Source organism: Salvelinus sp. IW2-2015, unplaced genomic scaffold (assembly GCF_002910315.2).
Source record: "Salvelinus sp. IW2-2015 unplaced genomic scaffold, ASM291031v2 Un_scaffold1643, whole genome shotgun sequence".
In the NCBI taxonomy this organism is placed as follows: domain Eukaryota; kingdom Metazoa; phylum Chordata; class Actinopteri; order Salmoniformes; family Salmonidae; genus Salvelinus; species Salvelinus sp. IW2-2015.
This window is the reverse complement of record NW_019943056.1, coordinates 126,539-152,585: the sequence shown is the minus strand read 5'-3', so window position 1 is coordinate 152,585 and position 26,047 is coordinate 126,539. Positions and strand designations below refer to the sequence as shown.

General features: G+C 43.4%; 1 protein-coding gene, 1 long non-coding RNA gene and 1 pseudogene across 2 annotated transcripts; 2 read left to right on the top strand and 1 right to left on the bottom strand.

The window, feature by feature from the left end:
• LOC112071559 (striated muscle preferentially expressed protein kinase-like) overlaps positions 1–13,184 on the top strand; it is a 46,658-nt pseudogene extending 33,474 nt beyond the window's left edge.
• Positions 1,017–2,887, bottom strand: LOC112071563 (uncharacterized). The gene is made up of 3 exons (XR_002894133.2): positions 2,743–2,887; positions 1,765–1,927; positions 1,017–1,598 (listed from the first exon to the last, which is right to left on the bottom strand). It is a non-coding gene; the product is annotated as an uncharacterized lncRNA (long non-coding RNA).
• Positions 13,185–14,205: 1,021 nt separating the features above from the next.
• On the top strand, positions 14,206–21,771 carry LOC112071560 (carboxy-terminal domain RNA polymerase II polypeptide A small phosphatase 1). The gene is made up of 7 exons (XM_024139006.2): positions 14,206–14,554; positions 17,712–17,857; positions 18,387–18,488; positions 19,002–19,058; positions 19,636–19,728; positions 20,319–20,504; positions 20,957–21,771. The coding sequence occupies exons 1-7, from the start codon at positions 14,491–14,493 to the stop codon at positions 21,083–21,085; spliced, it is 777 nt and encodes a 258-aa protein (XP_023994774.1). The 5' UTR covers positions 14,206–14,490; the 3' UTR covers positions 21,086–21,771.
• Positions 21,772–26,047: the final 4,276 nt, after the last annotated feature.

Sequence of the window (26,047 nt, the reverse complement as noted above, 5' to 3'; positions counted from 1 at the left end):
GAGCTTTTCACACCAGCATAGAAGGAGCAGAGAGAGAGTTCAGAGGAAAGTAGTGATCAAGGTGATGATAACAGCTTATTACCCAAGAAGTACTTGGCGTGTACCAGTTCCAGATACCAGTGGTAAATTCAGTAAAGTGTTACCAACTCACACATATACTCCAGTGTGCCCAGGCCGCTGTGGTATTGTTTGAGGGAGAGAGGGTTGAAGTTCTGCGCGCTGCCAAAGTCTACGATCTTGATGACATTGAGGTTGGTGACCATGACGTTGTCAGGCTTGAGTGTCTAGATGGAGGATGCGTCTGTTGTGGAGGTACTCCAAACCCTGAAGAGCTGAACCAGGTAACACACCACGTCATCCTCCGAGTAACGGAACCTTAGCAGGAAAACTAGATTTATTACGTATGTGAGCACAGCTGTGTGTGTGTGTGTGTGTGTGTACGTGTGTGTATGTGTGTGTGTGTGAGCATCATGCTCCACACACCTGTCTATAAGGCTGTGGAGCAGCTCCTTTGCCAGTGCAGTACTCAGGCCACCAGTACCAGGTAACGGGGTGCGTTAGGCCTCGTGGAGGGTCATGACCTTGTCGTTGTGAGAAGACTTGAGGATCTCATACTCCTGCAGGATGGACTTCTTAGTCTCCTGGTCGTACGGAACGATCTTAGCCATGAAGACGTGTCCTGTGGCGTTCTCTCGACACTCCCGCGACCACACCGAACCGCCCTCTGGCCAGACAGAGACAATACGGCAGTTTAGTCACTAAATAATGTGTGGTTAACATGAAGCAGTTTCCCTGACTGAAATGAACCATAAAGTAGTAGTAGTAGTAATAGCAATACAGTGTAGTGTAATAGGTGTACTACTGTAGCTGTAGAAATATTGACCAACATCTCTAACAATCTCAGTCACCTGGCTTTCTCATCAGGAAGGTGTAGGGCTTCTGTGGGACTCCCTGTCGTAGAGCTGTCTCACCCGGCTTGGTGTGGTGCGGTCCCTGGGGGTCCCTTGAACAGGGGTGCCCCTCCCTCCCCTATTGGGCTCAGACTGCTGACCTGGAGCACTTGGGGGAGAAGGAGGGGGCCGGGAGGGGCTGGGGCCATACGGGCAGGGGCGTAGGTAGGAACGGATGCCATGACGGGCTTGGTGGGGTGGAAGGAGGTGTAACGAGAGGGAGGGAGAGGCGGAGAGATGGGTTGGGTTTGGGTCATGGGTGGGACCACGTTGACAGGACTCTGGGTTTGGGGAGGACGAAGGAGGAGGTTTGACTACAGGCGGGGAGGGGAGAGTTGGAGGGGTGGTAGGGGTGACCGTCAGGGGTTCAGTTGGAGGGGTGTGTGATGGCAGGGCTGGAGGGGGCCGAAGGTGTAGAGGGAGAGAGAGCTGCGGTGGGAGTAGGGAAGGGCGCAGTGGGAGGTTAGAGAGGCTGTGTAAGGAGGGTGAAGAGGGAGAGACAGTGGACACCGTTTTACCAGGAGGTTGCAATTACTGCTGGTTTGACCTTTGGGATAACAGTCACTAAGGTGGTAGCGGCTGGGGCAGGGTGGGGGGGAGGTGAGGAGATTGTCTTCACAATGGCCACTGCTGGAGAGGACACGCCTACTGCAAAGCAAACACATCTCTACTCAATATCATATTATCATAACCATTTTGTGAAACAAATATGCAACAATACAGAAAAAAGCGCAGAACTTTCTTTACCACCTCTTTTGATCCAATTTAACAATTTACAGAATTTGACCCCTGTCCAAAAGGTGTGTTTCAGCACCTGTTGAGTCCAGGCTGACTTTGTCGATGTGTTGCTGTAGGGTCCCTGTCCAGCCTTGTTGACGCAGGCCACTCTGAACTAAAGGCGCCCCTGGTGGCAGGTCCTGTGACGTTGTAGTAACAGTCAGCCACTCCAGTCGCTATGATCAGCCAGTTGGCATCACCTGAAAGGAGAATGAAAAAGAATGCTTCATTTATATGATTGCCAATTGCGTTACGTTATATCAATATGGTCAAATACCCAAAATTATATGCGTCACTTTGACTTTACACACCACTGTCATTTGTTGCAGTACTTATAATCCACACAAGGTGGAGATAGTGTTTCATGTTGATGATGAAACAGATGAAGGTTATGTTTACAATATCAGTTGTACACTAAGGTGGTGTGGAGCCATAATTATCTGTCATAGTCACAACTGATACAGAGGAATAACAGAATAACAAAAGAACATTCACATGGTAATGAGGAGATAGTGGGGCACAATCCAATGAACAAACACAGACAACAACAATCATCCAAAGCCCAGCCTGGCAGTAACTGTGTGGTAATACAAGGTATGAAGCCATCCAATTCAATCAGTCCTGAAATCATATTAACATTCATGTCATTCCCACTTTGATACAATCCTAACGATGTAGGCTCTACAATGATTCACCGTATTATGAGACCATAATGACTTTAAAGCGTGATGAAATAGGGCTCATTAGCAGTCTATGTGGCCAGTTTGTACTGTGATATTTGCCCAGTGTTTGAGTTATTCATTGCACAGTAGTGTTTAAAGTGACAGCCAAAGGTGTTTCCTATCCAACCGTCAATAAGGATAATACATTTGGGTGAAGCGGGCTGTAAAATAAATCAAAATTAATATTTGGCTTCAGTTATGGAGTATGACTAGCCTGGAATCCAAATTGATATTCTCAGTGTCAATCGTGACATCAGTTTGGACTCCAGGCTAGGAGATGAATGTCAACCCACCTTCTGTCTTCCTCTCCAGAGAGTAGCTACAGGGGGGCTTGGTGTCGGCTGGTTTCCATAGCACCAGGGCTGTGTTGTTGTATGTCTGGGGAACCTCCGGGGTACCTGGCTTTTGGGGACACCTGGGGGGTGACAGAGGGGAGGAGGGTGGGGTGGAGGGGAGATGAAGGTGGGTGGAGGGGAGGATGAATGTGGGGTGGAGGGAGTAAAGGAGGGGTGAGGGAGATGAAGGAGGGGTAGAGGGGAGATGAAGGAGAGTAGGTAGAGGGGAGATGAGGATGGGGTAGAGGGGAGATGAAGAGGGTGGAGGGGAATAAGGTGGGTGGAGAGGAAGGTGGGTGAGGGAGATAAAGGAGGGTAAGGGAGATGAAGAGGGGTAGAGGGGAGATGAAGGAGGGGTGGAGGGAGATAAAGGAGGGGTAGGGGAGATGAAGGAGGGGTAGAGGGGAGATGAAGGAGGGGTGGAGGGGAGAGGAAGTTGGGGTGTAGGGAGAGTGAAGTTGGGGTGGATGGAGATGAAGTGGGGTAGAGGGGAGATGAAGGGGGTAGAGGGGAAATGACAGTGGGGTGGAGGGGAGATGAAGTTGGGTGATGGGAGATGAGTTGGGGTAGAGGGAGATGAAGTGGTGAGGGAGATGAAGTTGGGATGGGAGGATGAAGTGGGTGAGGGGAGATGAAGGGGTGAGAGGAGATGAAGTGGTAGGGAGATGACAGTGGGTGTAGGGAGATGAAGTTGGGGTAGAAGGGAGATGAAGGTGGGGTGGAGGGGAGATGAAGTTGGGGTGGATGGGATGAAGTTGGGTAGAGGGAGATGAAGGTGGGTGGGGGAGATGAAGTGGGTGGTGGAGATGAAGTGGGTGAGGGAGATGAAGGTGGGGTGGGAGGGGAGATGAAGATGGGGTGAGGGGAGATGACAGTGGGTGTAGGGAGATGAAGTGGGGTAGAGGGAGATGAAGGTGGGGAGGGGAGATGAGGGGGGTGGAGGGAGATGAGGGTTAGGAGCAATAGGAAGTTAGAGGGAGATGTTGGTATGGTGGATGGGGAAGTTTAAAAAAGTTTTATTGTCACATATTTTGATGGGTTAGGTGTCACAGAAGGGGAGGTGGAGAAGGGGAGAGTTTGGATGGGGTGGGTGTCATAGAGGGGAGGTTTGGAGAAGGGGAGAGTTTGGATGGGTGGGGTGTCACAGAGTGAAGGATGGAGATAGCCGATGGAAAGAGGAAAACCACAGAGGACAGAGAGATGGGTTTGAGCATTTTTTAGCAAACCATACACAGCACTAATAGCTTTTCACCCTGATATGATGATGCATTTTAATGAAGGCTGCCCACCGCTGAGATGATCGAGCCAAGGCCTCAGACTCAGACAAGATGAGCAGTCTGGGGAATCTCTCACCCAACAGATTGATGGCAAATGGAGACAGAAGCATCAGCAGACGGGATTAGCAATGCAGACGCCCAGACAGTGTTCCCAGAGCAATTCAATTTGAAGCTGTGAAAATCGAACTGAAATGTAGCGCATTGAGTCTGACACCTGAATAAGAGAGAGGCCATCAGTGTCTGGAGTCACCTAGTTCTGTCGCTTTTCTGATGGCTATTTGACATTTTTATTGATATTGTTATTTATAGCCTGCTGTCTGGACAAGAACCAACAGATGCCAAATCATAATTTGATCATCCTGTTGTTGCAGGAAACAAAAAAATAGTTTGTAATTTTCCACTTTAAAATGTCAGACTTTATTTGCCTTAAGAAAAATGTATAACCCCTACAAAGAAATAATATTAATTATAATCCACATAATAATTCACATTTCCTGTTGCTGCAGGATTATCTTTCCTGCTGTGAAAAACTGGGTCAAATTAAGATCCGATCTGTAGTAGCTAGATGGACTGTCTTCACCATCGACGTCGCACCGAGGTCGCCACCAAACACAGGGTCCTCCTACGCTCCTACTCCAGCTCAGCTTCTTCAACCACATCGACCACACCAAACCTACCTAAGTGAAGGCATATGACTTATGTCAGTGTTAACTAGCCACCAGAGGGTGTAGTTATGGAGGATGTGTGGTGCACAACAGTGGGCTCCATGATAGAGGGAGGACTGAGTCCTCATCCCCCACAGAGTGAGGCCGTGCCTGAGTAAGTTATGGGAGTGGAGACTAGAGCCATGAGCATTGCACCAGCCCACAGACTGCATGGAGTCTCATTCTACTGAGAACTAACAGAATGAATCTTGGACAGTTCATCAACTGAGATTTTCATCCAGTTGTTGGATTGTTGGACACCACGGTTTCAAAATATTGAGTTATCGTTTGTTTTTGGACCTGGCACGATTTGTTTCTGTTTCAGGTCTACTGTCTGCTAGTACTACTCCGAGCTTGCTATCGCAATGTGTGTAGAACTTTTAAATATATAAAACAGGACATTTGGTTTGGAAAATTCATTCAATACGATTAACCTGGAACACACATATTTGTCAGTTTGATTTTAGAGCACAGCCTTATTTCTGCATCCTGATATTTGGTGGTGATTATGTGAATGTACCATCATTTATGCTGCTAATTTATGTTGCATTTATTTACACATTTCAAAAACGCAAAACCAAAAATAAAAACGTTTTTGTTCATGAAATTGTATGTGACCTGTTTACCTTTTTCATGTTAATTTATTTGCATGTGTGCTTTTTTTCTTCTTTTGGGTGATTTTCTAAATACAAGGAAAACAGTGCAAAAATATTGCTCACCATTGTGATTATACTGTTCATAGATACAGATAATAAACCTGTGAATATAGTAGAGTATCTTAGTATTCAGTGYCGCAACCAGATGTCCTGTGGTTGATGCTCAAGTTGAACAATAGTGCAACTTCATTGATGAAAACGGTCAGACTTTGATTATGTAGATTCTATAGTCTTCTATTGGATTTCTCACACCTCATCAATGTCATCACTGCGCCAATGGCTGGACTAGAATTCTACAGTATGTTCTGTTGATTGGACAGGTTGCTCTTAGCTTGACCAGCAGTCAGTTAGTGAGTCAATTTTGCCTAAAATGGGTCAATTTATAAACTTTATCATGTAAATGTGTTGTCCATGTAAATGGCTTACTTACAGATGACGCGCAATATGTGTTCTGTTAATTTATTGAACTATTCATATCATACAATTTTGGGACACTTTTGTCAACCATTAGGCCTACTGTACAAAATGGACATAGGTGCCATGAAGAAAAAATATACAGAAAGTCCTTTTTGGTATACAGAGACACCTATGTATTACTTTTCATCATTACATACAGTATTTCTTTTTGTATGAATTTGGATGGTTGAATATTTGTAAATGTTTTAATTTGCAGTGTTTATAATGTGGAAATGGTTTAAAATGTTTTTATGAAATAGTCTGTAATAAACTATTGATACAATTGCAAAACACACATTCTCATTATTCTTCCCTTTAAATTGGACTCCTCTTGAACTAAAGCGGTTGTTCCGACAGTGCTTGCACTTGAACGACACTCCCTATCCTTTTCCCCTCTTCAGTCAGTTTCAAGGGTTCCCTAACTGGGCGTTCCTTTGAGAATATAAAAAGTTCTACAGAGTACAGTAGGCTACGCAAAGCAACTGATGCACTGTATTTCTGTAAATTGTAAACATTCGCAGTGCGAATATAATTTCAAGTGTTCGAGAGAGGAGAATATAATATTACATTTATTTTGCATGAAATATTAAATACTTTCTGTCAATCAAGCTACAAAGGTAATTAAAAGTGAAGGCTATGACGAACATAAAAGTCCCCAAGTCAGCGAAGAGGATTGTTGTCGAGATAGAAGTAGAATGCAGCGTAGTGCTTTAAACCTGTTAACAGCTTGTGGACAGCTTCTCTGTAGTTAAAAGGTTTCAAGTTCCATTTTGAAAATGTATCTTTGTTTCCTTGTTACTTATGATGCGTTCATAAGCAAGTGGGAAGGTAGTAATTACCAGTTGTGAAGTCGTAAATACTTGTATGGCATAAAAGTTTGCCAGAGCTGCTTTCACTTTTTATACTATAATAGATGAACAGAATCAATTTTGTATTAACAATTTGTATTTTGTTGTTACCATAAATAACAATTACTGAAGATGCCGCCATGCTTGCTGTCTTTTTTGTTGACAAACTAGGTCAGAGAGGTGCAAGTGGGAAACTCGGATCACAGGGATGATAGACGAGTTTCCCACTAGTAATACCAGTTGGAGGTGCGTTCAATTAGATTTTTCCCAGTCATATCCTGATATTTACGAAATTACAAGATGTTKTGAACGCAGAATTACAATAGGCCTATAATTTATGGTTCAAGGGACCGTCGTAGTCTGTCGAGTACTCTTGCAAAAGTGGACTGCCACTGTCGGTGCACAATCATATATMTGTGTGCCACTTTAAAAGGAATGGGAAGCCTTGAAACCGCCGAGTTCCATGTTTGTATCTTCAAATTGAGAGCGGAGTTGAACTCCATGTTGAAACAAAGTTACCAACTCCCTTTTAAATGTATATAACTTTTATTTGTAGATTTTATACCGGTCTGGTACGTCATTGAATAGCCGAGAAATGTAATCGTTTGGATGCGTAATGTATTTAAATACTGTTTGCGGTTATGTAACTTTGTGCGCATTTATAATTTAATGTTCCTAGTCAGCGAACAATCTAAAACGGAACAAAGTTTTTAGTTTCTATTGTGGATKAAGTCTGGTGTAATGGACCACCAGTCCTCAATAATCACGCAAGTTAGTCGAGATGAAGAGGCGAATAGAGAGAAGGGTAAGTTTTGGAGAAAGTTCTCAAGATGCACGTCAGTTGTTTTGCACCACACTCAAAACTTTTCACAGTTAGCTAGCCTAGTTCGTCGTCCATTGGGTGTTTTCAACGACGAGGACAGTGTTTACGAAACGAAACTATCAAATATGCAATCGTCTACTACCATTGTGTGACCACAATGAATGGCAACAACTAAGCTTCAAATGGCAACATTGTTGTGATACGCGACGCAACTTTTTGACAGGCAAGGTTACTGCAGTGAGGACGGACGAGCCCACTCAATCAAATCGCGTAATCTAGCTACAATTAATTGACGAGGCTGCAGTTGCTGTCCGTCATAGACCTCCTAAAAAAGCGAACACTTCTGAAATAACTTGTTGAGAGTTTCAACATTTAAAACGCAGCTGTGTACTAGGCTACAGACTGATGCATTTATAAACGTGTGTTTTGTTTACATTAACCATTGTTCTAGAAGACTGGTTAACATGTTTTATGGGTGGGGCGTTCTTGAAAAGCTTTTCCCGCTGTTATGCAATCAGTAGTTACCACAAGAGGACTGTACAGCTTCAATAGCCAGCCCTAGTATCTACATTATAATGACCCATTCAAAACAGAGATTAAGGCCTGCCCACGCACCTTGTACTTCCTCATTGGCAACATAAACCTCGATGGATGGCAGAGTTAAACTACAGCCATAGGCTATATGAGAAATGCCATCTTGGTTTGTTGTCCACAACTTGGTCACAACGTTGTCGGAGTGGTAGCTGTGTCTCAGTGATAAACCTCAGAAGTCTGGAGATAATGTGTCAAGCAAGGTGTGAGGTGGCACCAAGTAGGGATTGAATTTAGTGTTTGTGATGTGATCGTACCAGGTAAACTGTAGTTTTACTTCCTGGTATGAGTAGCTCCTCTATTTGTTTTGATAACACATTACTATACAGTTATTCTCAGAGAAAGGTTTATGTTGCAGTGTTTCCCTATATTCATAGACACACTTTTTAAATGGTTAGTCGTTGGCTCAATGACTGGAAGTCTATGGGAACAGCTAGCATGTCATTGCACTAACGCCAGTAGCAGTGTACCCCGTACCTTGCCACCATGGCTGAAATAAATCCTAAGGGAAGCACTGTGTGAAAGCCATGTCCAGGAGACACAAATGGAGTGAGAGCCCATGACTTTGACGGACTTCCTGTTTAACGCTGTAACTTCCTGRCTCTAGCTGACCTGGGCCAATGGCCAACCTGCGTTACTGGTCACTAACCAACCCAGAGACTCCTCTTGTTTATCAGATGTGAAAGGTTGATAGGTAGGCAGTATCTAAAGTATCTGTGATACAATAAGAGCTCCTGAAAGCTCTCTGGTTGATCTTTCAATCCTTTCATATCTGTTAGGCAGCAGACTCAACCAGGATCTAGGNGTGGCCATTGTGAAGACAATCTCCTCACCTCCCCCCCACCCTGCCCCAGCCGCTACCACCTTAGTGACTGTTATCCCAAAGGTCAAACCAGCAGTAATGCAACCWCCTGGTAAAACGGTGTCCACTGTCTCTCCCTCTTCACCCTCCCTTACACAGACCTCTCTAACCTCCCCTGCGCCCTTCCCTACTCCCACCGCAGCTCTCTCTCCCTCTACACCTTCGGCCCCCTCCAGCCCTGCCATCACAACCCCTCCAACTGAACCCCTGACGGTCACCCCTACCACCCCTCCAACTCTCCCCTCCCCGCCTGTAGTCAAACCTCCTCCCTTCGTCCTCCCCAAACCCCAGAGTCCTGTCAACGTGGTCCCACCCATGACCCAAACCCAACCCATCTCTCCACCTCTCCCTCTCGTTACACCTCCTTCCACCCCCACCAAGCCCGTCATGGCATCCGTTCCTACCTACGCCCCTGCCGCCACTGCCCGTATGGCCCCCAGCCCCCTCCCAGTCCCCTCCTTCTCCCCCCAAGTGCTCCAGGTCAGCAGTCTGAGCCCAATAGGGGAGGGGAGGGGCACCCCTGTTCGAGGGACCCCCAGGGACCGCACCACACTCAACCCGGGTGAGACAGCTCTACGACAGGGAGTCCCACAGAAGCCCTACACCTTCCTGGATGAGAAAGCCAGGTGACTGAGATGTTAGAGATGTGGTCAATATTTCTACAGCTACAGTAGTACACTATTACACTACACTGTATTGCTATTACTACTACTACTACTTATATGGTTCATTTCAGTCAGGGAAACTGGCTTCATGTRTAACCACACATTATTTAGTGACTAAACTGCCGTATTGTCTCTGTCTGGCCAGAGGGCGGTTCGGTGTGGTCCGGGAGTGTCGAGAGAACGCCACAGGACACGTCTTCATGGCTAAGATCGTTCCGTARGACCAGGAGACTAAGAAGTCCATCCTGCAGGAGTATGAGATCCTCAAGTCTCTCCACAACGACAAGGTCATGACCCTCCARGAGGCCTACGTCACCCCACGTTACCTGGTACTGGTGGCTGAGTACTGCACTGGCAAGGAGCTGCTCCACAGCCTTATAGACAGGTGTGTGGAGCATGATGCTCACACACACACACATACACACACGTACACACACACACACATACACAGACTTGCACACTGCTCTCAGCTGTGTTCTACAACATATCCGTGGAATAAATCTATTTTCCTGCTAAGGTTCCGTTACTCGGAGGATGACGTGGTGTGTTACCTGGTTCAGCTCCTTCAGGGTTTGGAGTACCTCCACAACAGACGCATCCTCCATCTAGACATCAAGCCTGACAACGTCATGGTCACCAACCTCAATGTCATCAAGATCGTAGACTTTGGCAGCGCGCAGAACTTCAACCCTCTCTCCCTCAAACAATACKACAGCGGCCTGGGCACACTGGAGTATATGTGTGAGTTGGTAACACTTTARTGAATTTACCACTGGTATCTGGAACTGGTACACGCCAAGTACTTCTTGGGTAATAAGCTGTTATCATCACCTTGATCACTACTTTCCTCTGAACTCTCTCTCTGCTCCTTCTATGCTGGTGTGAAAAGCTCCGGAGATGGTGAAAGGTGATGTGGTCGGCCCTCCAGCTGACATCTGGAGCCTGGGGGTTCTAACCTACYTCATGTAAATATACAACTTACTCATTTCATAGTCACTATTGTCATAYGTCTGTGAAGTTGTGCGATTTCTTTTTTTCTCTCAGAACTCTCATTGTCTATGACACGTTTGTTCAGGCTTAGCGGTAGACTGCCTTTTCAGGACAAAGACCCACACCAGACTGAGACCAAAATCCAGATTGCCAAGTTTGACCCAACCAAGCTCTACCCCAACGTCTCCCAAAGTGCCTCGATGTTCCTCAAGAAGATGCTGAGTAGCTATGCCTGGTGAGTGCTTCAAAGAGTAGCTACATCATTATCTTATTTAACAAACCAGGAGTGGAGTGATGATCCAGGATCATTTTAGCCTTTTAGATCATAATGAATAAGATGACATGGAAAGTGGGGTCATAGCCTCCCGAGTGGCGCAGTGGTCTAAGGCCACTTCCACTAGATATCCTGGTGCGAGTCCAGGCTCTGTTGCAGCCGGCCGCGACCGGGAGACCCATGAGGTGGCGTACAATTCGCCCATTGTCGTCCAGGTTAGGGGAGGGTTTGGCCGGCAGGGATGTTCTTGTCCCATCACGCTCTAGTGACTCCTGTGGCGGGGCGGGCGCAATGCACGCTGACACGGTTTCCAGGTGTACGGTGTTTCCTCCGACACATTGGTGCAGCTGGCTACCGTATTAAGCGGGCATTGTGTCAAGAAGCAGTACGGCTTGGRTGGGTTGTGTTTCAGAGGACACATGGTTCTCGACCTTCGCCTCTCCCGAGTCCGTACGGGAGTTGCAGCGATGAGACAAGCCTAACTACCAATTGGATACCCCGAAAAAGGGGTAAAATAAAAATGTAAACGTTTTAAAAAAGTGGGGTCATGATCCTAGATCAGTACAGGACTCCTGTGTTCTGATCCCTGATTGGACAATGTGTTTTATTGCAACGCAGGGCCCGTCCGAGCACCAAGGACTGTATCACCCACGCATGGCTGCAGGACTCGTACCTGATGAAGCTGAGGAGACAGACGCTCACCTTCACCACCACCAAGCTGAAGGAGTTCCTGGGGGAGCACCATCGACGTCGCACCGAGGTCGCCACCAAACACAGGGTCCTCCTACGCTCCTACTCCAGCTCAGCTTCTTCAACCACATCGACCACACCAAACCTACCTAAGTGAAGGCATATGACTTATGTCAGTGTTAACTAGCCACCAGAGGGTGGAGGTATGGAGGATGTGTGGTGCACAACCGTGGGCTCCATGATAGAGGGAGGACTGAGTCCTCATCCCCCACAGAGTGAGGCCGTGCCTGAGTAAGTTATGGGAGTGGAGACTAGAGCCATGAYCATTGCACCAGCCCACAGACTGCATGGAGTCTCATTCTACTGAGACCTAACAGAATGAATCTTGGACAATTCATCAACTGAGATTTTCATCCAGTTGTTGGATTGTTGGACACCACGGTTTCAAAATGTTGAGTTATCGTTTGTTTTTGGACCTGGCACGATTTGTTTCTATTTCAGGTCTACTGTCTGCTAGTACTACTCCGAGCTTGCTATCGCAATGTGTGTAGAACTTTTGAATATATAAAACAGGACATTTGGTTTGGAAAATTCATTCAATACAATTAACCTGGAACACACATATTTGTCAGTTTGATTTTAGACCACAGCCTTATTTCTGCATCCTGATATTTGGTGGTGATTATGTGAATGTACCAWCATTTATGCTGCTAATTTATGTTGCATTTATTTACACATTTCAAAAACGCAAAACCAAAAATAAAAACGTTTTTGTTCATGAAATTGTATGTGACCTGTTTACCTTTTTCATGTTAATTTATTTGCATGTGTGCTTTTTTTCTTCTTTTGGGTGATTTTCTAAATACAATGAGAACAGTGCAAAAATATTGCTCACCATTGTGATTATACTGTTCATAAATACAGATAATAAACCTGTGAATATAGTAGAGTATCTTAGTAGTCAGTGGCGCAACCAGATGTCCTGTGGTTGATGCTCAAGTTGAACAATAGTGCAACTTCATTGATGAAAACGGTCAGACTTTGATTATGTAGATTCTAGTCTTCTATTGGATTTGTCACACCTCATCAATGTCATCACTGCGCCAATGGCTGGAGTAGAATTCTACAGTATGTTCTGTTGATTGGACAGGTTGCTCTTAGCTTGACCAGCAGTCAATTTTGCCTAAAATGGGTCAATTTACAAACTTTATCATGTAAATGTGTTGTCCATGTAAATGGCTTACTTACAGATGACGCCCAATATGTGTTCTGTTAATTTATTGAACTATTCATATCATACAATTTTGGGACACTTTTGTCAACCATTAGGCCTACTGTACAAAATGGACATAGGTGCCATGAAGAAAGAATATACAGAAAGTCCTTTTTGGTATACAGACTCCTATGTATTACTTTTCATCATACATACAGTATTTCTTTTTGTATGAATTTGGATGGTTGAATATTTGTAAATGTTTTAATTTGCAGTGTTTATAATGTGGAAATGGTTTAAAATGTTTTTATGAAATAGTCTGTAATAAACTATTGATACAATTGCAAAACACACATTCTCATTATTCTTCCCTTTAAATTGGACTCCCATTGAACTAAAGCGGTTGTTCCGACAGTGCTTGCACTTGAACGACACTCCCTATCCTTTTCCCCTCTTCAGTCAGTTTCAAGGGTTCCCTAACTGGGCGTTCCTTTGAGAATATAAAAAGTTCTACAGAGTACAGTAGGCTACGCAAAGCAACTGATGCACTGTATTTCTGTAAATTGTAAACATTCGCAGTGCGAATATAATTTCAAGTGTTCGAGAGAGGAGAATATAATAGTACATTTATTTAATGAAATATTAAATACTTTCTGTCAATCAAGCTACAAAGGTAATTAAAAGTGAAGGAAGGCTATGACGAACATAAAAGTCCCCAAGTCAGCGAGGAGGGTTGTTGTCGAGGTAGAAGTAGAATGCGGCGTAGTGCTTTCAACCTGTTAACAGCTTGTGGACAGCTTCTTCTCTATCGTTAAAAGGTTTCAAGTTCCATTTTGAAAATGTATCTTTGTTTCCTTGTTACTTATGATGCGTTCATATGCAAGTGGGAAGGTAGTAATTACCAGTTGTGAAGTCGTAAATATTTGTATGGCATAAAAGTATGCCAGAGCTGCTTTCACTTTTTCTACTATATAGATGAATAGATGAACAGAATCAATTTTGTAATAACAATTTGTATTTTTTTCTTACCATAAATAAGAATTACTGAAGATGCCGCCATGCTTGCTGTCTTTTTTGTTGACAAACTCGGTCAGAGAGGTGCAAGTGGGAAACTCGGAGCACAGGGATGATAGACGAGTTTCCCACTAGTAATACCAGTTGGAGGTGCGTTCAATTAGATTTCTCCCAGTCATATCCTGATATTTACGAAATTACAAGATGTTATGAACGCAGAATTACAATAGGCCTATAATTATGGTCAAGGGACCGTCGTAGTCTGTCGAGTACTCTTGCAAAAGTGGACTGCCACTCTAGGTGCACAATCATACATTTGTGTGCCACTTTAAAAGGAATGGGAAGCCTTGAAACCGCCGAGTTCCATGTTTGTATCTTCAAATTGAGAGCGGAGTTGAACTCCATGTTGAAACAAAGTTACCAACTCCCTTTTAAATGTATATAACTTTTATTTGTAGATTTTATACCGGTCTGGTACGTKATTGAATAGCCGAGAAATGTAATCGTTTGGATGCGTAATGTATTTAAATACTGTTTGCGGTTATGTAACTTTGTGCGCATTTATAATTTAATGTTCCTAGTCAGCGAACAATCTAAAACGGAACAAAGTTTTTAGTTTCTATTGTGGATAAAGTCTGGTGTAATGGACCACCAGTCCTCAATAATCACGCAAGTTAGTCGAGATGAAGAGGCGAATAGAGAGAAGGGTAAGTTTTGGAGAAAGTTCTCAAGATGCACGTCAGTTGTTTTGCACCACACTCAAAACTTTTCACAGTTAGCTAGCCTAGTTCGTCGTCCATTGGGTGTTTTCAACGACGAGGACAGTGTTTACGAAACGAAACTATCAAATATGCAATCGTCTACTACCATTGTGTGACCACAATGAATGGCAACAACTAAGCTTCAAATGGCAACATTGTTGTGATACGCGACGCAACTTTTTGACAGGCAAGGTTACTGCAGTGAGGACGGACGAGCCCACTCAATCAAATCGCGTAATCTAGCTACAATTAATTGACGAGGCTGCAGTTGCTGTCTGTCATAGACCTCCTAAAAAAGCGAACACCTCTGAAATAACTTGTTGAGAGTTTTAACATTTTAAAACGCAGCTGTGTACTAGGCTACAGACTGATGCATTTATAAACGTGTGTTTTGTTTACATTAACCATTGTTCTAGAAGACTGGTTAACATGTTTTATGGGTGGTGCGTTCTTGAAAAGCTTTTCCCACTGTTATGCAATCAGTAGTTACCACAAGAGGACTGTACAGCTTCAATAGCCTTGCCCTAGTATCTACATTTATAATGACCCATTCAAAACAGAGATTAAGGCCTGCCCACGCACCTTGTACTTCCTCATTGGCAACATAAAACTCGATGGAGATGCCATCCACAGTTAAACTACAGCCATAGGCTATATGAGAAATGCCATCTTGGTTTGTTGTCCACAACTTGGTCACAACGTTGTCGGAGTGGTAGCTAGCTGTGTCTCAGTGATAGACCTCAGAGAAGTCTGGAGATAATGTGTCAAGCAAGGTGTGAGGTGGCACCAAGTAGGGATTATTTGGCACCAAATAGACACCTGAAACCCCACCTCTTTAAGGAATACCTAGGATAGGATAAAGTAATCCTTCTCACCCCCCCCCTTAAAAGATTTAGATGCACTATTGTAAAGTGGCTGTTCCACTGGATGTCATAAGGTGAATGCACCAATTTGTAAGTCGCTCTGGATAAGAGCGTCTGCTAAATGACTTAAATGTAAATGTAAATGACTTAAATGATTGTATTTGGTGTGTGTGATGTAATCGTACCAGGTAGACTGTAGTTTTACTTCCTGGTATGAGTAGCTCCTCTATTTGTTTTGATAACACATTACTATACAGTTATTCTCCGAGAAGGGTTTATGTTGCAGTGTTTCCCTATATTCATAGACACACTTTTTAAATGGATAGTCGTTGGCTCAATGACTGGAAGTCTATGGGAACAGCTAGCATGTCTGTAACGCCAGTAGCAATGTACCCCGTACCTTGCCACCATGGCTGAAATAAATCTTAAGGGAAGCACTGTGTGAAAGCCATGCCCAGGAGACACAAATGGAGTGAGAGCCCATGACTTTGACGGACTTCCTGTTTAACGCTGTAACTTCCTGTCTCTAGCTGACCTGGGCCAATGGGCAACCTGCATTACTGGTCACTAACCAACCCAGAGACTCTTGTTTATCAGATGTGAAAGGATTTGATAGGTAGGCAGTATCTACAGTATCTGTGATACAATAAGAGCTCCTGAAAGCTCTCTGGTTGATCTTTCAATCCTTTCATATCTGTTAGGCAGCAGACTCAACCAGGATCTAGGGCTAGGGCCTAGGGAGGGCCTGGTTTGGAATTGGGGCCCCTCTCTTAAAGATACACTATGCAGAAATCGCTCTACTATTTCCTGGTTGCCAAAATTCTAATAGTTTGTCTAATTTCAGTTTGTGACAAAACAAGCATGTATAGTGTAGGGAATCATTGTAGCATCTAAACCGCTGTGAAATATATTTCTCCATAACCAAAAACATTGTATTTTCAGCTGTTTTGAAGCTGGTGTACAAAACCAACAGTAAAAACAAAACTTAGGAATGGGAGGCATAGAAATAGTGTACATAGAACAGATCTACTGCTTCTTCAACCTGCTTTCAATGAGAATGACAGATTTATAACACACATTTATATGTGAATTTGTTCAGGTCGCCCAAAAAGTTACATATTGTAGCTTTAAAGGAGAGGTAATGGATTAGACGTATCCCTGCTGAGGCCCTATTCCCAGGCCGCTGTCTGCTCTCTGTAACCTGCCTTGTTGTGTGACATCTGATCCTGCTGCGTCAGTGGTGGTGGGCTGACACGATCTGTTTCCCCCTCTGATCTGCCCCCGCATTTCCCCTTCCTGTTTTGGTTTGACCTGTACGTGGCAGTGGGCAGAGGAGGGTCACAGGTCTGGAACGGGCCAGAGAGGGAGAGAAAGAAAGAGGGGACAGTGAAAGAGTTTGTAACACGGTCACGTTGCGAGTGAGAGAAAGACAGGGAATAAAGAGAATGAAAGGAGAGTTTAAGGAAAACATTTGTCCCTTTTCTGATTGGGCAGAAGTTTGCAGAGAGTGAGTAGTGGAACTCTAGAGCTTTATTATATTAAACAAAAAGTGTACAAAAAAGTGAAGTCATTTTAGTCTTAAGAAAATGTTTTATTCCAAGACTGGCAGTCATAGTCAGGCAACGCTTAGAAATAGAGATTCGACATTATAATAAATTGAGTTAGATGTAATGATTTAAGTGGCTACTCAAACTGTCACTGATTTGAAGTGACATGCCCCTCTCATGACTTTCTTAGCTAAGTTTACATATTCCTCATGGAAATATTAAAGCTGCACAATCATGTCTCTCGCCTCAAGGACATTCCTCTTATAACTAATAAAACAGACTTTACTTGGTTATCTGTTAATAGTTTTTCATTCAAACCATTGGGAAAAGGGCATCGGGTTGAAGCGAAATGACCGCAATGAGGTCAAAGACTAAAGATGCTATACATTACATAAATTCTGCTGGAATGAACTTGAAAAACAACCATTACATCACATGTATTATGCTTTGGGCATACAGTATATCTGCAGAAATAGGTTGTTCGCATCGGGACAAATCCCAACTCGGGCTACAGGAATTTCCACGCATACGTTCAATCGACATCACCCCACAAGTTACGCAAGAGTTKAAACTACAGCATGTACATGTGTCTCAAGTTAAGACTCMGTGAATAAACCACATCAGGGAGAAGTGAGAGTAAATAGATACGGGAAGACTGTGTGACTGACGGATGGACCCATTATTTTCTTCCAGGTCCCCCACCCTCATCGTCTAAGAAGCCCAGGAGTCGAGGCCTGTTCCACAGCCTCTTCTGCTGCCTATGTCATGACCAGGCTGAGCCCCCCCCGGTCAACAACAACGCCCCGCTACTGGTGGAGGAGAACGGGACTGTCTCCAAGGTATGTACCACTGCTCTCTTTAGTGGTTCAGGGATGTTTTAGAATCTATGTCTATGGTTTGCGTAGGTCCAGGTAAATGCTCTGGTCTATTTTGTATATGCAGTGTTTGTGTCGGTCCAGGTAAATGCTCTGGTCTATTTTGTATATGCAGTGTTTGTGTCGGTCCAGGTAAATGCTCTGGTCTATTTTGTATATGCAGTGTTTGTGTCGGTCCAGGTAAATGCTGTGGTCTAGTTTATATATGCAGTGTTTGTGTCGGTCCAGGTAAATGCTCTGGTCTATTTTGTATATGCAGTGTTTGTGTCGGTCCAGGTAAATGCTGTGGTCTAGTTTATATATGCAGTGTTTGCGTAGGTCCAGGTAAATGCTGTTTGTGTGTTTATGATGTCATAGTAAATGTTACCAACTAGGACGTGACTTCATGTTGGAGGTTTTTTAGGTCTATGTCACAGTGTAGTTTGTATTTTACATGTATCATGACAAATGTTAGTTTTGTGGTTTGTGTACGTTAATTGGGTGTGTGGTTCAGGTCCAAGTCAGACCGCTGCTGCCTCAGGCCAAGTCAAAAGACGCAGGGAAGATCTGTGTTGTCATAGACCTGGATGAYACACTGGTCCACAGCTCATTCAAGGTAAGACCAGGAACATACTGCCWCACCATTTACACTAGTAATATTATATAGTCACAGATGCATTTTCCCATCATCCATCAGCTCTAAAGCTATTGGTGAACTTTGATGCAATTGCTGTACCATTTAATTTTGGGTTTAGCTTTTCTTAAAAAAATGTCCTATCCCTCGCAAATGCAATGGACACATGTTTTTGTGTGCCTTTTTGCATCTCCTGTTTTCTTTTTATGGAGAGAGATTTTTCCCCTCTTGTGAAAGCATGACATCACCAGGCAGTAATGTCCAATAGTATTGAGAAACACTCTGAGAGTGAGGAAAGAGAATGGTTTCTCCACAGTATTATTGTTGGCAGTCACAATGACATCTCAGTCTGGATGTGTGAAAGTGGCGACAATGACAATCTGTTTTTTTATAATAAATACACATGGTGTCTCTCATGTATACTGCGTTTCTGGTGTTTAGGATGTCTTTTCAAGTGGTTTTGTTCAAAATAATGTATCTTTATTGTTCCCACAGCCGGTGAACAATGCTGATTTTATCATTCCCGTAGAGATCGATGGAACTGTTCATCAGGTGAGCCTWTCACTACGCATGGTGAAGAGCTTAACTATCACAGACCATGCAATTAATTGAAATACATTTTCACAGACCAATGCCATCGGCCTCTACCTTTCCATGTTAAATCCTTTAGTATTATTAAGGTATATTATGGCTCCCTACAATACTGTATATCTGTATGTTACCAACTGCCCAGTCAGTAGCCGCTTTCCCCAGGGCTGGTTCTGGGCTGGGTTAGAATGGCATCTGAGGCCTTGGGTTTTCTACCACATAAGGAACGTTCGAGTCACGGTGAGAGACTGTCACCACCTACATTGTTCTGAAGTTGGAGCCAACAGTGTATCTTGGGCCTGGGCCTGATTCAAGTAATCCAGGATAGGTTTGTTCAGAAAGGTAAAGCCTATTCTGCATGACTTGGTTCAGGACCATGACCCTCGGCAGCAGACCACTAAGGAAAGAAGAAGTGAAAGACGGCCCAATGCATCTGAGTGGGGGGGGATGTTTTTCATTTTGTTAAAGACGAGAGGTGGAAAGATAATGTATTTGGTTATTTGTTTAAACCTTAAACTTAACATACAATGTATCCGTCCAGGTATATGTGTTGAAGCGACCTCACGTGGATGAGTTCCTGAAGAGGATGGGAGAGCTGTTTGAATGTATTCTGTTCACAGCTAGCCTGGCTAAGGTGAGGACAACACCATGTTAAACCAGCAAATGACTCAATGCAATCAAAACAAGTTTGTTTAAAAAGGCCCGTTGCTGTCAAAAACGTGATATTTCTGTGTTTTATATTTCCACGCTGTGGTTGGAATAGTAGTGTGAAAATGATAATACCCTTTTCATGTAAGAGCTGTTTTGAAAAGACTGCCTTACATTTCAGCCTGTTCTGGTGGGATGGAGTTTTGGCCTGCCTGGTGACATCACCAGGGAGTAAATTAGTTAATAGACCAATAAGAAAGAGTTCCAAACCTCACTGCCAATAACAGAGAGCATTCAGTTTCCCCTCCACACTCAGACCACTACCTAACATTTCTAGCAAAATTCTTGCTAGAGAAATTGCTCTTTTCTAAAAAGCTATTTGTTTCATTTTTACAATTTTAATTGAAAATAATCACAGTAAGGTACTTTAATTGTTACCCAAAAATGATTTGATATTGAGATGAACAGCTGCATTGGACCTTTTTAAGGCTGGTCAAAAGCTGCAAAAGACAGGAAATCACAAATGTTACTTGTTTTCTTCACCTGATACGGAGACACCTATGTGTGTTTCTCCAGTATGCTGACCCAGTGTCAGACCTGCTGGATAAYTGGGGTGCATTCCGCGGCCGTCTGTTCCGTGAGTCGTGTGTGTTCCACCGYGGGAACTACGTGAAGGACCTGAGTCGTCTGGGCAGGGACCTGAACAAGGTCATCATCATAGACAACTCCCCAGCCTCCTACGTCTTTCACCCAGACAACGCTGTAAGAACCACTCTCCTCCTCCTTGGCCCCCTCCTCTTTCTGTTCCTCCTCCTCTTTCAGCATCCATTACTTTAAAAATAAGATGGCAGATGTTGGCTGACTGGCTTTATCAAAATTTTAGTTATGTGAAAATGTTTTACAATTAACATTGTATAGATAGTTTCTAAATCTGTAGTTACCTATAAATGCTTTATAAACCTTTATGAATCATTTATAAACTATACCATTATATGACTGAAGGACCATGTAGAAGCAGGACGTCGTACCACTTGAAGGAAAGTGCCATCAGCTGTCTCTCTAGCTGCATTCTAACTAGCTCACTAGTTCATTGAAACCAGAGCCTGGCTCTCGTTGTGACTAGCTGTATGACCGACTCTGGTGCCTCGCCATTGTAATTATCTCATTGTAACTACATGCATGTCTGACTCTGTCCCGTCTGTGTGTGGCTGCAGGTGCCTGTGGCGTCGTGGTTCGATGACATGGCCGACACCGAGCTCCTGGATCTAATCCCCTTCTTCGAAGGGCTCAGTAAAGTGGAAGATGTCTACACYGTGCTCAGGCAACAGAGGGACTCCAGCTAGCAGTGCTGTCAGTCACCCTACCCCTCTACTACTGCCATCTACAGGACAGACCGAGAACCGCGGCCTTAAAGCGTCTTCACACCAACCGTACACCCCCTCAGCCTACCGTCCACCAGATCAACCACAAGACTTTCACCTCCAAGCCCACCCCTCTTCTTCAACCCTTCAGAACCACGCTAGTACTGCCCTCTATTGGGGAAACAGAGGACTTGATCCTCCAGAACACGATCTACCATCCCTCAACCACAGATYGGCTTATGTAGATGGATGTTGTGGGTTATAATGAGTTAGGTTTTTATAAAGTGCCTTTCGTCAAATGTCATTGGAACATACAGGACAGTCAAGTAGAGGGAATCTACAGCGTTCTTCACAATGAAGAAAAAACWTYTKGCAGGAAGGTAATGGGAGAGAACCCCCAMGATCCAATCAGAATCAGTTCTACAACGCCGGGTTGGAGTCGATAAGTTTCCGGAAGACCGAACAGTTCTAGAACTCTGTATGGAAAAGCAAATGATAGCTGTATGAATGGATATTTACTACTTTTAACACTTTAATGTGTTTTTTTATTTTATTCACTTATTCCCCAAGAGACAATTTAAKAWWTTTAACAAGCAKAGTATTGGCTTTGTGTAAGTCAAGTGGTTTTACTTCTTTCATCGCTCAGCTAGTATCATAATGACTAGCAGAATGGGCATCAGTACTTGTTAAGGGGGACGGAACCATAGAGAATGACATTTATCAGTTACTGCAGCTATCAAAACGTTCCATGTCCCTTAATCGTATTTGTTTAATTTTGTTTTTTATTAAAACCATAGGAATATGTGCGATAATGTGCCAGATAACATTTAAACGGTTAATGGACCCGTTTTCATAACAAATACAGTAGTCAGATGACTGAACTGCACCTTAAATTACAATATAATCTTTTAGGATTTTTTGGATTACATTGTCTGTCTGGGTTGAGGTCCATAGTCCACAGACTAAATGCTCCAGCTCAGACACATGGACACAGTACCAGTCCCAGTCAATGGCCTGGAAAACCATTGGTATTCTGCAAGAGGACCTGGATAGGTGTTGGAAAAACATATTTAGATTATATCCAGGCAAACTGTTGGTCGTCCCTTTGCTGCCGTATCAACGCTACATCCATGGAGGAGGGCTGGGTGACTATAGTGTGAATACCGGTATGGATCTGCATACCGCTATATATTTTTACAATAACAGAATTTTGATACAGTGCTAAATTAAATGAAAAGTTCTACAAATTGGACTAGTTCACTGTCAGTTTTGTCCTGGTTTGGTTGAGTATAAAACCATCAGAATGGAGAAAGCCCATTTAAAATCACTAAGAATTGATTTGTTGCCATTTTAGGTCATGCGCTAATCATTAAACACATTTAGACAAAAAATATATTTAGGCTGTAACGCCCAGCCTTACCATGGAGGAAAGGTGTTGAGACAGTGTGTGTTAGCCATCTGGTTTTGACAAGCACACTTCTCCCTCCTTTTACTGGAAACAGTACTTGAATACTTTCTATTTTTGATGACCTCTTTTTAAAGGACTGCAAATACTATGCTTCTTTATACCAGATTGTAGGATTTGGGTAGTTTGGTTTTTAAGCTTCTTAAGCTTCTGATACAAGGTAGGACTATATTAATCGCTACTTACCTGGGTTTGGAACAATACAATAATTGTTATTTGTAAGTAAAAACTAAGAGATGGTCTATCAGAAAGTGAGCAGGAAGAGTAGTTTAATGGATTGAGTGATTCGTATTGATTGACACAGTTTCATGAATGCATGGGGAAAAGCCACTGTTGGAGTTGACTAAAGGCCTACTAAAATACCTTGTGAAATAAGATGATTCAGAGTTTAAATAACCAGTAGACCCATGATAAATCTATCAGTATTAAGAAATAGTACATAAAAAAACAAACATGTTTTACACATTCCAACTTAAAACACTCACCAAGTGCCTGTGTCAATCAAGTTAGATACAAAAGACAAGACACTTTTAAAATTGTATTCATCTTTTTCTTTTGGAAAGTGGGTTGGCCCTTTGTTAGTATTATCGAAAGGACGAACAGAAATCACTGTAGTACAAATCCAGAATGTTGCGGGCTCTCTAACAATGCATTCATGGATTCACACACACACACACACACAATAGGAACTGGGCGAATCCTGGTTTGAAATTCAAGCCACCCCCAGCCATTTAGATAATGTGACATCTAGATACGCAAAAAAAAAAAAAAAACATTTAAAATGTGTGTAAATTGTATCTCAAGGCATGATTTCTGTCATAAAAACTCAGTAGGGATATTTACTGTCGTAGATCCAGTCCCTTTCAACTGCTTCAGGGCTATTCCCTAGTCATTCACAGTGCTTTGGAAAAGAGAGCTTTCTATCACCATGGGGACCTTGACCTATTGCTGTACCTCTTCTTCCTGTATTCAAACACATTAAATAATATATGCATATATTATACACATATGTATATTTTGTTTTGCACTGTAATAAAGCAAACAAAAAAGTGAAATTAATATATTATGGATTATTCATGTGACTTATGATTGAATAGCTGTAACGTAGTTTGTGGACAGTCTTTTTATCATACCAAATTGTATTGAACTGTTTAATTATATCTTCCATAAATGCAACATAATTCAATAACCAGTGCAGGTGCTTTTGTGTTCAGACACTCTATCCTCAGCAATACAAAAAGCCACGATTTGACATCGAAGCACATTCAAAAGTACAATGTTTGTAAGCTCTATCCTAAGATATTGTCTGACGGTTTTATTGGATAAAAACCTTCATTCAAACTATGGATGTCAGTATTTAATGACAGTAGGGAAAATATAACATCTTTAGATTTTTTTTTTTTAAACTTAATTATAGAATTCAAATGTTAATTTCCATAATATATTTTCAAAATAAATATGTGTAACAGATGTGTACAATTTCTTTATATCCATCCACACAGGCATTCATACCCACCATTATAAACCATTATTACACCTTCAGACACCCGAGTGTTGCATACGACTTGACTGGAATCCACCCTTCTTAACATTTCTCTCCAAGGTTACTTTCTGCCCTTTACAACTGACTGAAGATCAGCTTTGCTCATAACCCACAACCATTGAGTAAAACATCGAAACTGATCCTGAAACAGTTGTTTGGGGCTTAAGTACCACATTTCATCACCAATTCCATTTTTCTGTCTCGCTCATTACATGCAGCTTTACTAGATCAGATAGACACATTCTTATATAGTACCTTCAAACCCTAAAACAGTCTCAGACATTTGATTCCTGATCATAACAGAATCAACATTTCCCATTCTCTCTCCCCTTGCTTCTACTTCCACATCACGTTCAGTTTGGCGCTGCTCTTGCCTTTCCCATGGCGAAGGTAACCGTCCCGCTCATGTCTGGTCTGGTCTGTTTCAGGTTCAGTTTGTGGACGGTTCATGGTTCTCTAAGCGGACATACGGGCTGGACCGGATGGTCTCTCCGTTCAGGTCCAGACTGGGGGCCTGCTGATGGCCACGGACCACTCTCCACTGGAAACAGGCCTGGTCAGGAGCTGTCACCGCCACATCCTCCAGCTCTGTCTCTATCACCAGGGACTGGGCTGGAGAGGCAAGGGGATGGAGGGTTAAAAGAGATGGGTCACTTTTTCACAGGAACATCATTCTACGTGTGTGAGGGAGAGAGAGAAATGTGAAAAGGGTAAAGTGAGTGATTGAGAGGAATAAAGTGACAGAGGGACATGTCAAAAACAGCAACAATATGTCAATACGGACTTATTGTTTTATAAGAAACCACATCCACTCACCTTCCACCAGGAGTTGGGCTGTGGAGGTGTGCTCCCCAACCTCTATACTATAGGTACCCTCATCCTCTACAGTTGCCTCGTGGATGGTCATTTATGGTAGCAGCCGCACCTGTGGATCTCTAGCCTATCAGAAGCACCAGCTCTGCCTTGCCTCTGTACCATGTGAGTTCACAGCGCGGCGTGGACACGGTGCAGTCCAGAATCACGCGGTGCTTCTCCAGAGCCGTGCGGTCTCTCAGAGGCTTCACGATAGACACGGGGGCTCTGTGAAAAATATAAGAGAAGTGCAGATATTTCAGTGAAGAGAACTGATTTGAGGCCAGATCATGGACACAGGAGTTCTGTCACCCACAACAGAGGTTTGGGTTTCTGTCTGCTTATAAGACTGATGTCAGATCAGCTGGAATATCACACAGAGATAGGTGAGGTAGACCTGCAGCCCGGTAGGTAAAGCCCTACCTTCCACCTCTAGGTAGGCTGTTGATTCTGTCTGTTTGGTCACAAAGCGGATCTCCCCAGAATCCTCAGCTTTAACGCTGCACATGAGAAGGAAGTGTTTGGTCCCTGAAGGAATAAACACAGACATGGAATTTCAATGTTTATTCTATTATTTATTTGACCTTTACTTTACCAGGTATGTCAATTAAGAACAAATGATTCACCGCATCATGAAGTTTAACGGTTTGTGATTAACTGTTGATTGACTGGTGTATCACTAACCCTCGTGGCGTATCTTGATGGTGCTAGTGGTCGTATCTTTGTCCATCCTTGTACCACTCCCCGGTCACGTCCTCCATGGACACCTCACCACATGAACACAGCATTCTGGTCCTCCTGGACATACAGGTCCTCCAGCCATGTAGCACCTCCAGTTCAGGCTCTGTGGAGGGAGATTGAAAGATTGGTTCAACACATTGGAACATTGGTACATAGTAACAGTGTGCAAACGTAACCGTGCCAACAATGGAAGAGCATTAGTCAGGCAGCCATGACCTCTAGGTGGCAGTAGCACGCAGTACAAGGTTGGCTGTGTTGGCCTGTTTCAGCCTTCCTGTCACTATAACTGAACACTAGAGGTCAATGAAGAGTACTTTACTGAGATGTTTTAGCATGCCTTGGG